Below are 13,994 nucleotides of genomic sequence, written 5' to 3' on the forward strand. Positions count from 1 at the left end.
CATGAGTAGAATAAAGCACTTACATCCATGAAATGAAATGAATGATACAAACGATATCTTTTTTTGCAGTTTAATATTCTAGTAAAGGCCAAAACATAGCCCAGCAATATGGGGTGTGTCCTTGGCATAAAGACAGGGCTGGCTGAAACAGTCAGCCGCAGAAAAAACATGGCAGCTTGGCCCCCGTCTCAATAGTGCACAGGATGGAATTTGGATGTGCCTTTAAGTGTCTAGGGTTGGTCCAGAGGATTAAAGACGCTTGTCAGGGAGGTGTAAAGTGGCAGGTGAGGCCTACCACGTGTTACTGTAATGTCTGAAATAAGTACACACGGACACCAGTTGAGGGTTAGCCGGAAAGACCCCGAGCGGTCTTCCGCATGTTTATTTATACCCCGGCGCGAGCCCGCCCCGGGGTTGTGCGTGCGTGCGTGGGGGAAAGGATACATTGTAGGGGAGAGCCCGAGTGGCTCTCTACATCCCTCCTTTATTTTAGTTCTTTCTGCTCCAGGGCATTCACACAATCAGTTCACGGAGATGTCCATGCAAAGTCTCTCAGCCGTTGGCTGGGCACCGGATTGGGTCTCAGACTGTAGCGACGACTCCGGATCCCTGACGGTTCGGCAGCCCCGGCCGGGGTTGCCCTCGGATCTTCGCTTGGTTCTGACTGACTCCGCTCGGCGCCGAGGCCGGGTGGCACTGGCCTCGATGGACTCTCTCCGCGTGTCGGTCCTGGCAGAGAACATGGGGACCTGGGGCGGCTTGCGTCTTCCAGCACCAGCTCTTCCTCTTCCCTTTCCTCCGCTCGCTGGTGCCCACCGGCTGCTCCGGTTGCCCTCCTGAAGCATGATACGTTTCGTGTGACGGTTTGCCCGTTTCTCCTGGCCGTGACCATTGTCCCTTGAACTTTCTCTACTCTCCACACTTCGGGCTCAAACGGTGTACGAAACTTCCATCCTGGATAGCGATCCTTGACGACCACTGCGTCCCCTTCTCTGATGTTCGATTCTTTGGCGTGGCGATGTAGGCTTGCTTTGGCGTTGGTGACCCGTCTCCTTACTTGGGTGGCCTCTGCGTCTCTCTCGGCCGGCACCCACGCGCTCACCGTGGGTATGCCGTCTCTGGGGGCCCGCTTGAACAGCACATGAGCCGGGGCGCATTTTGTCGTCGAGTGCGGCGTTTGCCGATAGGCTCCTAGAAACTGATCCAGGGCTATCTCCAGATCTTCCCCATTGTCTACCGCTATCCGAAGGGCTCTGTTTATTGTTCGCATCAGCCTCTCCACTTCTCCGTTGGCTTGAGGCCATAGCGGAGTGATCTTCCTGTGATGGATACGGAGAGATTCCAGGTATGATTGGAATTCTCGCCCCTGAAAGGGAGGTCCGTTATCGGATTTAATTTCCTCGGGAAGTCCCATGGTTGCGAACACTCGATTTAGCACCTTTCTGACGTGTGGGAAGGCGGTGGATGCGACGATTTCCACGATGGGGAACTTCGAGAAGGAATCCACCAGTACCATCATATGCCTTCCGTCCGGGAAGCTGCCGAAGTCAATACTGAGTTGGGTCCAGGGAGCCCGAGGCGCATCTTCCGTGATCACCGGTGCTGGAAGGGGTTCGCCCCCGGAGATCGTGCATGCATGGCATGATCGTATCATTGCCTCCACCTGGGTGTCCATCGCTGGAAACCACACCTTGCTCCGTAGACGCGCCTTCGTCTTAGCCATGCCTTGGTGTCCCACGTGTGCCAGGCTTAACGCTCGTTGTTGAAGGCTTTCTGGCATGACGAGGAGGTGTCCCCTCAGGATTACTCCCTCTTCTCCCACACTGAGTTCACTGCGAATGTGCCATAGCTGCTGTCTCGCATGGCTGACTTCTGGACGGAGGCTGGTGGCGCCATCGAGGAAACGAGCCCACTGGTTTTCCTCGAGGGCTCGGCGGACTTTCGTGAGGGTCTCATCTTCAGTCGTGGCGTCTCCAATCTCCTTGAGGGTCATGTTGTCGGGACACGCGGCCTGCGTGACCATGTGCACGATCTCCTCCACGTCCTCTCCGTCCTCGGTGGGTGGTAGTTGCGGGGTGACGTCTGGGTGCCGCGACAGGTAGTCGGCGGGATTGTGAGCCCCGGGCCGGAACACAACTCTGAAGCGATAGCCCTGTAGCTGGACTGCCCACCGTTCGATCCGTGGGGGAGCCAATCTTGAGGTCCCAGCGAAGAGGGGTAGGAGAGGCTTGTGGTCGGTGACCACGGTGAATTCCTGTCCACAGAGGTAGAGATGAAAATGCTGGCAGGCCCATTTGATGGCTAGGGCCTCCCTCTCTATCTGTGCGTACCTGGTTTCTGTGTCTGTCAGTGCCTTGCTGGCATAGGCGACTGGCCTCCATTCTTCCGGACCATGCTCTTGCAAGAGAACGGCTCCTAGTCCCACGGGACTGGCGTCCACGATCAGTTCAGTTCTCCTCCGTGGCTGAAAGTAGGCCATAGTGGCGTTGTCCAGAAGACCGGCCTTGACGTTCTGGAACGCTTTGTGTGCGGCCGCGGTCCAGTCCCACTTCTGATCAGTTCGGGTGAGAGCTCGGAGGGGTTCCGCGATGGCAGCTAGGTTCGGGATGAACCCGGCCGCAGTACGTGGCCATGCCTAAGAAACTGCGCACTTCAGTTGGATTTCGAGGTGTGCTGGCAGCTTTGATCGCCTCCGCTTTCTTTGGGTCCACTTTGAGGCCTTCCCTGGTGAATGTGTATCCGAAGAAGTCCACTGCTTCCTGGTAGAAGGCACATTTGGCCCGATGCAAGGTCAGCCCGCTGTCGGCAAGCCTTTGCAAGGTCGCCCTCAGGTTGGTGTGATGCTCCTCGAGGGTTGAAGAATATACTAGGATGTCATCGCTCAGATTGATGACACCCGTGAGTCCTGACAGTACCTCACGAATGGCGTTTTGAAAAACCTCGGCTGCCGATGACACGCCGAAGCTGAGCCGGGTGTAGCGACGCAGCCGTACGTGCGTCGAAAATGTGGTAATGTATCTGCTGGCTGGCTCCAACTCTAGCTGGTGGTAACCTGAGTTGAGGTCCAGCTTCGAAAACCACTTTGCCCCGTTAAGGTCAGCTATGATATCCTCCATGGTGGTGGGGGTGATATGCCTTTCGCGCTTGACGGCGGTGTTCGGGAGTCTCATATCCACACATAGGCGAATGGCTCCTGGCTGCTTCGGCTTGGGGGCGACGACCAACGGGGAGACCCAGGGTGTCGGTCCCGACACTTTCTCGATCACCCCCAGCTCTTCGAGCTTCCTCAGCTCCTCTTCCACTTGTGGCCGGAGATTGAAGGGCACCCGCCTATGCCTGAGTGCGACGGGCCTCACGGTAGTGTCTATGTGAAGTTTGAACTTCCGCCCCTTGAGTTTGCCGAGGCCTTTGAACAGCTCGGGGAAGTCTTTTAGCATAACATCCGCATGTGCTTGGTGCACCTGGTTGGCGAAGAATACCAGGCCGAGATCCTCCGCGGTGTGGCAACTCAGGAGGGTGCCTTTCTTGCCTTCAGTAATATGGAATTTGGTTTCTGTGGAGTACTCCCCGTGGACGACTGTGGTTTGGATAACCCCTCGGAGAGGGAGCGGTTTCGTACTTCCATACGTGTATATTCTTGCCGTCGACGGTGCCAGCATCGGCTTCGGGGACATGCTGTCATATTGCTCCGAGTCCATGACGTTGACGGACGCTCCGGTGTCTATCAGCGCGTTGACGTTCGTCCCGTCAACGGTGATGGAGCACATGGGTGGTGGCCTTTGTTTCGTAGATGCTCGGCTGACATAGGAGACGATGTATACCTCGTCATCTTCATCGTCCTCGTACCTGGGCCGTCGGTCCTGTGCTTCAGTGTCCGGCGGGGGTCGCTCCTGATCGAGTGATAGCTGGTGGATCCGCTGCGTCACCGCGCGGGCACGTGGGCCTGCTGATTTGAATTTGCCTCCCCGGCAAACGGCGGCAAAATGGTTGAGGCGCCCACACTTGAGGCATGTCTTGCCTCTGGCGCTGCACGTGGCGGCTGCCGGGTGATCTTCTCCGCAGTACCCACAGCGGTTGGTTCGGGGAGGGCCTTGTCGCTGCCTCGCCGGCGGGAATCGCCTGTGAATGGCGTCCGCCCGCTCTTCTTTGATGGTCGGGGTTCGCGCCGTCGCTGGAGCAATGACTGGAGTGCGCAACGCCACCTCCATTTCTTCAGCCCTGGCATCGGACAGTTCGTGAGATCTGGCCAGGACGAGTATCTCATCGAGCGATATCCCTGGCTGCCTGAGGATTAGTTTTCTGAGCAGCTTCGACTTGCATCCGACAATTATTTGATCCCTGATTTCTTCCCTGGGGTCTGTGAACGGGCACATGCTCGCAAGTCGACGGAGACGAGCATAGTACATGTCGACGGATTCAGACTCAGTTTGCCAGGCGCGCTTGAACTTGAATTTCTCGAAGTCGTTGTTTAGCTGTGGGTCAAAGTGGGCGTTGAGGGCCGCGACAGTGGCATCGTAGTCGTCTTCGGATCCGGTATTCGGGAGCGACTCGAACAGGTCGTAGATTTCTTGTCCCCCATAGAGGATGAGCAGCGATCTCTTTACCGTACCATCAGTTTCTCTGGTTCCCTTGAAGTATAGATTGAGGCGGCCGTTGCTGGGTCCGACGTCTCGCTGAACGGCGGGATGGGCGCTGCGCCGGCATGCAGGTGGGCAGGCATCGCAGGAGTAGTGGGCCCAGCAGGGGCCTGGTTTCCTGCCTGGGCGTTGGCCTGTGGGAGGACAACAGGTGGCGGTGGCTGGGCAGCGCCGTCTTGAACCGCACCGGCGTCTGGATTCATGGTGAGGCACCGTGTGGGGAGGTTCGGTGCTTTCCGGGGTCGTGGCTGCGCTTAAACTATGGCGCCAGGGGCCTGTTGTCTGCTGGTACCCTTTGTAGCTGTGACTGTCACTTGTGTTTCCACCTTGCCTTGAGTTTTGCCTTGTCCGCAGGGCTCCAGGCCTCTCACATGTCACTGAATGCAGGCACAAGCGGGGCCCGAATTGTGTAAGCCAATGCTTGTTGGACACTGAAATGCCACTGTTCATAGGCAGGAGTGGGGCCCGACTTGTATCTGCCAAGGCTTGTTGAGGCCGTGAGCGCAGCGTGGGCCAGAGGGAGGAGGGTGGAGTGCAGCGCGGAGCCCCGCGCGCACACGCTGCAGAGGCGTCGCTCAAAGGCCGTCTGGTGAGAGCGAGAGAGGCGGGCCTGCTCCAGGCCGCGGTCACGTGGTCCTGCCGGAGCTCTTCTTCTCGCCGGCCGGCGAGACGAGGGGGCGCGGTGAGCGCGCGCAGGCGGGGCAGAATGAACACTCACCCGCAGGAGGCGAAGGACGACCACCAGCACCGCGAGTCCCGCCAGCTGAAGGCGCACCCTCACGGGTGACGCGTGGGCGGGTCTCGGGCCATGGGGGCACAGCTTACGGGAGCGGCTGGGCACCGCTGCAGGGGCACACGTAGCAGGATGTGCAGGAGGCGGCGGGCACGCGTGGCAAACGACCGCCTCGTCGCCAGTGTAAAGTGGCAGGTGAGGCCTACCACGTGTTACTGTAATGCCTGAAATAAGTACACACGGACACCAGTTGAGGGTTAGCCGGAAAGACCCCGAGCGGTCTTCCGCATGTTTATTTATACCCCGGCGCAAGCCCGCCCCGGGGTTGTGCGTGCGTGCGTGGGGGAAAGGATACATTGTAGGGGAGAGCCCGAGTGGCTCTCTACAGGAGGTTTGGCTGCTCCTAATCGGGTGCCATTCTTGTAGATGTACTTGGAAAGGAAAAAAGTAAGGTTTTGTACAATGTTGAGTACAGACTGCTTTCTCTGTTTAAAGATTACTACAGTGTAGTTGTCATACCGACTTTTATGGACAAATGTGAGAGCTTGGAGAGCCACTGAATGAATCTTTCGTGGAATGCCTTCTCTGATGGTGCATGGCAGCTCGCAAACCACGGATCACACCTTTGCTGAATTTCCAGTGTTCTGAAATCAAAATGCAGAAAGACTAAACGATTCATGACTTTCAAGTCAATTGTTAATAGTTGTGATATTAACATGAGCAAGACAATCAAGTTACTTTACTCTGAAAGAACCCTCTCTCTCTACAGGCAGTGATTGGTCCACACTGGAAGAAATTCACACCACATCTTTGGTGGGTCACTTGGGAAGGCTCTTTTGCCACTCAAAAGCAGTACTGCTCCCTTTACTGTTTTTCAGTAATCGTATGTATTTAAAGAATCATCCCTCTTTATTTTTGCACCCAGTGGAAGGAACAGCAGGGGCGGACTGGACAGTTTGGAGAATGCCTAGCACTATCTACCTCTGGCCGCCCTGCACACAGGGACCTGAGAGCGGCAGATTTGTTTGCAAGGTGATGTGGAGGGGGTGGCTTCAGTAAAGAAAGTGCAATTTTAAAATAACCTTTAGTGATGCTATTGGAGAAATGTACTCTCCTGCAGTGAAGCTAAAAGCCTTTCGTGGTGAAAAGCGTCCCTCCTGCATCCGTTCAGCATCAGAACAGTGACAGCAGGCTCCCAGCATGTGCCATCTCGTCTGGATGCTCTTAATGGCGCCCCTGTTGTCATTCTTGGGGAGAGGAGGACAGGTCAACGCAAACTGACCACAGAGTGTATAAAAAAACACACACTGGTGACTGCGAATCAGGCTGCTGGGGAAGGGGGGGGCTGGGGGTGAGCCTGAGGAGGTAAGGGGACAGGGCATTAAAATGCTCTTGCCCACCTGTCTAAAGCTCTCCTGGGGCCACGGCACGAAGAACTACACTGGCTGAGCGCAGAGCTGAGCACCTGTTTTCTACATTTCAGGCTTCTATAGTTCAAACATACGACACAGAACTTCTCCAAGTTAATGTATGAAATGCAGGCAGCAAAAGTCGGGGACAATGGGCAGATATCGCTTCTCTCTGTTTCTTACTCGCTCTGTCTAGAGTTCATGCATTAATTTTGAGAAATTCTGAATTACATGTATGAAGTGTTAACGAAACCTGAGAGGGCTCCCCTGCAAGGTGCATGGAGGCCCCCCCTCTGGACTCAAACAGGAGCTCTGAGGTCAGGGTACTATGCAGAAGGGGCCCCCTGAAGCTCGCCCCCGCATGGCATGGGCTACGGGGACCTATGTTACGCCGCAGGTTTATACACCTCCCACGCAGTGGTGCTAGACCAAATTTCAGAGTGGGGGTTATACCATCAGTGTTGCATCACTGAAGTCATAGGGATTGTGAAAAATCCAAGCGTCGCTCAAACAACAAGTATGGCAAATGAGCCATTCCCATTCAGCATGAACGTGGCAAGGGTGTGATATGTAGCTGGTGGTGCATTTTGGAGCACACGGTCACCAGCATATTACTAAAGCATGGTGTTCTAGCCCTCCGTCATTTACAGACAACAAAGTTTCCACTGATGGCCACAAAATTCACACCGACACGCAATTGTACTGGTAAAACTATAGAGCGCACTCACAATAATGTGTGGGAATTGTTTTTCAGCTATTATCATTTGCACATCACCAGGTAAAGCGTCTTGATTTGTTTTGATCATATTAACATTTTTGTTTGCATGGTTCTTCAGAATTGCATAAAATAGGATGTATTTAAGCTTTCCTATCTGCTGATATATTTTGAAATATTTGTACAGTTAATTTACAGGTATTTAAATGTTGTATCCATTTCCTCTATCCAAGCAGGAATGTTAGATCATTCACTTCACAAAATCCTCTAACTGAGCAGACAGAGAAAGTAAAGTAAACACCACTCTCTATATTAAAAGAATAATCAGTAATTTGTCAGAAGACAAAGTCTGACCTTTGACCTCTGTGTCTGAAGACACAGCAAATCTGCCAAGTTGAAAACACAATGTAAACGCATCATTCACCTTCTGAACTTTAGCATGATTATTTTGGGGGTGCTGCAGCAACCGCTTCCTGCAGCTCCTATGCTTGCCAGGCATCCAGCCCTGCATTGCATCCTATATTTGTATCTTCTTTCCCGCTTAGATTCACAATTTGTGATGCCATTAATACTAATGCGTTGTCTTTTCTCCCGAAACAGGTGTCAATTTGGCAGCTTTTATCATCATTGTGTTTTCCTACAGCAGCATGTTCTACAGCATTCACCAGACCGCCATGACAGCGACAGAAATCCACAACCATATCCAGAAGGAGATGACTCTGGCCAAACGTTTCTTCTTTATTGTGTTTACTGACGCACTATGTTGGATACCCATTTTTATACTAAAGCTGCTTTCGCTACTCCAGGTCGAAATACCAGGTATTCCATTTTACACTACTACACATCATGTTTTTTACTCCATTCAAAATTGCTTTTCTCTCATAAAAATAATTTCTGAGCTGTGTAGCCCAAAGAAAATTAAGGCCTTGAACGAACTTGGGAGCATATTACCAAGCCTGGCGAAATGACATTATCGCAGCTTTAGCGGCCGTTTTCGGACGCTAAGCTGCAATAATTACATCGCCCTATTAGCAAGCTGTCGCTAACTGATATTAGCGGCACCTGGCTGCCACGCGATGTCCCGAGATTGAGGAACTGCTCGAGACTCGTGTGAGTACAGAGCCGCCCACCGCACTGGAGCATTTGCTCCCTCACCCCGCTGCACAAGCTTGCATGATGGAGCGTTGAAAGACGTTTCACCCCTCCTGCTCAGTGAGGCTTCTGAGCGGATAGAATAGGACACAAAGAAGTCTACAGAAAAAAAGGGATAATAATTAAAAGACAGAAAAGTGAAACTACAAGAGTTGCAAGCAAGAGAATAAGAATTCCCCTAAGTCAATGCCACTAGATGCAGATCAATCGACACATTTCAGGAATCAGCATTGATAAACAAGCAACGGCACAACAAAACTACTAATAAACAAGCATTGGGACAACCAAACCCATACAAAAGGAACAACGGGCAAATAGTCATCTCCCTACTATCCAGCAGCACCCACTATGGCTGACGAAGCAAAAGCTGCCTGACAACAGCAGCAACCTATCATACAACATGCCCCTACAGGGGTGCTACCCCGGTTTAATGAATTGGCTGATCCAGTGACCGCTTCCCTGTGGTGGAAGACCTGCATAGGGGGTCTGGACAACTACTTCATCACCACACATGAAAATGACGGCGCAGTCAAAATATCCCTACTATTAAACTATGCCTGGGAAGAAATATACAAGTTATTTGAACACTTGACAAACACTGGCCCTGCCACAGACTGTAACAAAGCAATGAGAGAGCTTAACGCTCACTTCGACACCCAATTGAACCCTGACTTCGAACGGTTCAAACTTTGTCAAGCCTGCCAGTGAGAGGGGAAGTCCATTGACACGTTTTATGCCCAACTGCATGAGCTGACAACCATATAAAAGAAATTCAAGGCCAAATTATTCAAGGCTGCTGCAAGAAAATACTACTTAGCCTCATTCTAAGACAACCGAACATCAGTCTGAATGACATCCTGATCCTAGCAAGGTCGCATGACTTGTCTGCTGCCTGGGCCTACAAGATGGACATAGCCATCACCCAAGCCCCAGAGAAGACCACCACTGTACAAAATCCATGTACAAAAACACCAGGGGAGGGAAACCGCCAACAAGATCCCTCCTCCAACTGTCCCTGACAAATGTAGCCCAGAAGGATGGCGCCAAACCGACACCACGTCAAAAACGATGGACTGAAGACTCATGTCCTGAAGAAGAGGAAGACACATTCCTCATTTCATTTGCCAGCGAACTCAAACTTCACAGGAGGCCACAGCCTATGTGCATCGTCCGCATCACTGGGTCCAAAGTCAAGGCCCTCATCGACACTGGGGCCTCTGTCAATGTGAAGGGGATTCAGCAATACAATCGCCTTCAGCCAAAACCATCACTGACCCCCTCACACACTAAAATCTTTGCATATGGGAATCAATCACCCCTACCTCTTCGAGGGCGCATGTCAGTACAAGTACAGTCAGATAACCAGAAGGTCACAGCGATGTTTCACATCATAGATAACGAAGCAGACACATTGGTGGGTGGTGACTTGGGCCTAGTATCATTTTCCAGTAGTGTGAAATCGCACAAAGTCGACGACCTGCTGGATCAGTTTCCTGACCTGTTTAGAAGGCTAAGGTGCCCCAAGAATCCGCCAGTCAAGTTACACATTGACCCTACTATCACAGCAGTGGTGCTGCACCATCACTGTGTCCCCTTCCACCTGCAGTCCCTGGTGGAACAAGAGTTTGACAAGCTCAAGAAGCAGGGAGTGATCAAGAAGGTATCAGGTCCGACACAGTGGGTCTCACTAATGGTGATAGCAGAGAAACCTAAGCAGCCGGGCAAAATACACCTCTGCATTGACATGAGTCTCCTGAACCACGCCATGAAATGCGAGCGTCACATAACGCCCACCATGGACAAGAACATAGCGGATGTGAACGGTTCACGATGGTTCTCCAAACTGGATCTCAATGCCTGATACCACCAACTACTGCTGGCTGAAGAAAGCAGATACATCACCACGTTTAGTACACACTTGGGACTGCGCCCGTACAACTAACTAAACTTTGGCATTTCTTCTGCAGCCAAAGTCTACCAGAACTTAATACGCTAAACACTGTCTGGACTCTCTGGAGTCATGAACATCGGTGACGACATTCTCATTCACTCCCAGCCATAGCTGAACATCACCAATACCTCTGAGCCACACTGTGGCATCTTTGGAAACACTGAGTTACCCTGCATAAAGACAAGTGCCTATTCTTTCAGTCGTCCATCGAATTCTTTGGCTATCTGTTCAACCAGGATGGCATCCAAGTTGACCCCCTGGAAGTCACAAGCCATCAAGCAAGCTCTCGCACCAACCTCTGAAGGACTGGGTTCTTTAAGACCCAGCGGTGCCAGGGGACAACACCTGAAACCTTTGTGGGTAACCTGCTCCGGCGTACGAATGACAGAGACACGGGACACTTCCTTCGGCGTCAAAGATTCAAGGTTTATTTGCTGCAGGGAAACACAGAAATCACGGAAGTACAACGAGTGTAGTTCAGGGAGACTGCTTCAAATTGGTTCTGTGGATCGCTCCTTTTATACACGATTTTCCCATAGGTTTACATAGCAGACAAAGGTTTACAACCCGGTTCCCACAATTATCCCCAAGAGGGGTCGCTTTGGTCACTTTGATACTCATAAGGTCCGGAACATAAGTGCGGAAACATTTGGCGGTTCCCAACTGTAAAAACCCATCTTCCCACCATTAGTACATTCCAATCAGCAGTAAAACAGATCGAAAAAGGAACAAGGACAGGTGCAGAGGAAGATGGAAACAGTGGGGAGATTGGAAAGGGTGTAAAAGGGGAGGTATCGGGAAACACGAGCTACAGGCATCAAAGGGACGTGCCTAATGAGATGCACGGCTGAGACAATAAACCGACACGGCGAGATGAGCCTCGAGCGGGGCCATCTGCCTTACAGTATCCCCCCCCTCATCATAAAGACACTTACAAAGGACATGTGTCTTCCGCAAATATCTTGGGAGTCCCAGGGTCGCGAAGCGGACAACGTCCGTTCGCTGGCTACTTGAGGGCAAGAGACAAAATGGATGCCGTATCTAAGATGGAACCCGTGGGTACAGATGAAAAACCCACGTAGCAAACGAACGGTTTAAGTTAGCACAGCGAAACTGCGCACACTTACTAAACTCGTCATTTGCGGTTCGTAGATACCAGACTCGACCATATTCGTGCGAGTCGAAAACATCACTTACAATTGTCACGGAACCTCACCTCCATCTCTGAGGTGCGCAGTTTCCTCAGCATGTCCACCTACTGAGGCATATTCCTCCTGTACCTTTCGATCCTTGCAGAACCTCTAGGAGCCCTCACGAAAGGAGATGCGAAGTTGATGTGGGGCAAGAAGGAAGATGACGCGTTTCAGAAGATAAAAGATGCGCTGCTCGACGATGTTATCATGGCCAACTTCGATCCGCACTGGCCCACTGAACTCCTTGTAGATTCCACTGTATGCTACTCCACTGTACCCCTCTCGACTTTACGCCACTCCACTGTACTTCATGCTGCTTCAGTATATGCACCCTGTACGCCACTCCAGTGTATACTATTCTACTCTAGTCCACTCAACTTTACACCACTCCACTCTATGTCACTCCACTTTATGGTATCACAATGTACGCCACCCAATCTACTCCACTCTTCTCTACTCCACTCTCCAGTACTCCACTGTACGCTATTGCAGTGTACACCAACTCCACTTCCCCTTGCTCTGCTCAACACTTACTCCAATCAACAACAGTCTACGCCCCTCCACTATACCAACTATACTCCACTGTATAGCACTACACTGTAGAACAATGTACTCCTTTCAATACAGCACTCTACTTTACTCTATAGCACTATATGACACTGTACGCCACTCTATGCAACTACCTCTATGCCGCTCAACCCCAGTTAATATAGTCTACTCTTTGAGTCACTACACCAAGGTACTCCATTGTACTCTGCTACTACACTCTCACTTTATCCACTCTGTGATACTCTACTCTACAACACTTTCCGACACTGTACAGCACACCACTCCACTCCACTGTACCAAAGCACTCTCAAACACGTTACTCCATTGTGTACTATGCCATTCCATTCTACTCTACTCCATGCCACTGCACTATAGAACATGCTATTCCACTCTATGCTACACTGCTCTACTGGACTCCGTTTCACAGTACTCCACTGCATGACACTTCACCCCACTCTATGCCACTCTACAACCCTTCACTGTACACCTCCCCACTCTACCACACCCTACTCCACTCTACAAGACTCTACTACATTGTGCGCTACTATACTCCACACTATGGGACTGGACAAACTAACCAATCTAGACAGTGTCCGCCCTAAAATGACACCCACCCAGACTCTTTGCAACTCACTTAATGATTATTTAATTGAGAAAATCTCGGATATCAAAGCCAGCATTTCACAATCCCCCACTTCTATCATCCCTGTCTCTGCCTCTGGCAAAAATAACGACACACTTAGCAGCTTCCCCCCTATTACCCCAGAGCAATTCCAAGAGCTGCTTGTGAAAGTCAATCTGGTGCCCCTTCAGACAGTTGCCCCCCTCATATTTTAAAAGATTGCTTCTCTGCCTTCCCTGAAAGTGCCTGTACCCTCCTGAATGATTCTTTATCATCGGGACAGGTGCCATCAGCTTCTAAGGAAGCAACAGTAGTACCACTGCTGAAGAAACCTGGGGCTGATCCAGCATGCAAGGCTAACCACCGCCCGATCTCTTTGCTCCCCTTCCTAGCAAAGGTGATGGAGGCCCACGTAGCCAAATGTTTGTCCAACTTTTTGGAGGAGTCAAACTACCTTGAGCCCCATCAGGCAGGTTTTCGGCCCGCGCACTCGACGGAGGCTGTAGTACTTACGGTACTGGATACACTCTGCGATCGCGCAGACAAAAGCTCCCCTCAGGCCCTGGTGCTCCTGGATCTCTCGGCAGCGTTTGACACGGTCGATCATACCATCCTGATCGACCGTGTCATCCAGGCCGGTATCCAGGGCACGGCGGTCAGTTGGTTAAAATCTTTTTGAGAGAACAGATCTCAGGCAGTCCGCCTTGGACACCTGGTTGCCCACAAACAGACAATCTCCTGAGGTGTCCCACAGGGCTCCTCCCTGTCTCCCCACTTGTTCAATCTCTATATCTTTCCCCTAATCCAGTCACTCAGAGATAGACATGTGACGGTCTTCAATTACGCAGACGATTTGCAACTGCTCTTTACGATTGATAACACCGATATTTCTATTACCAGCTTTCAGTCTACCATGAGGTTCATTCAAGCTTGGATGGACCAAAACCATCTGAAATTGAACCCGGGTAAGACTGAGCTGGTACACACAGGGGACAGCATCAAATACTGGGGCCTGCACTACTGGCCGCCAGAC

At 51.6% G+C, this 13,994-nt stretch overlaps 1 protein-coding gene across 1 annotated transcript in view; it reads left to right on the plus strand.

The window, feature by feature from the left end:
• RXFP1 (relaxin family peptide receptor 1) overlaps nt 1-13,994 on the plus strand; it is a 955,071-nt gene that overhangs the window by 921,501 nt on the left and 19,576 nt on the right. The window contains exon 17 of the mRNA XM_086962355.1: nt 8,095-8,313. Coding sequence (XP_086818481.1) covers nt 8,095-8,313 — 219 coding nt within the window. The remainder of the gene's footprint in view (nt 1-8,094; nt 8,314-13,994) is intronic.

This window comes from Lissotriton vulgaris, chromosome 3_1 (assembly GCF_964263255.1).
Source record: "Lissotriton vulgaris chromosome 3_1, aLisVul1.2, whole genome shotgun sequence".
In the NCBI taxonomy this organism is placed as follows: domain Eukaryota; kingdom Metazoa; phylum Chordata; class Amphibia; order Caudata; family Salamandridae; genus Lissotriton; species Lissotriton vulgaris.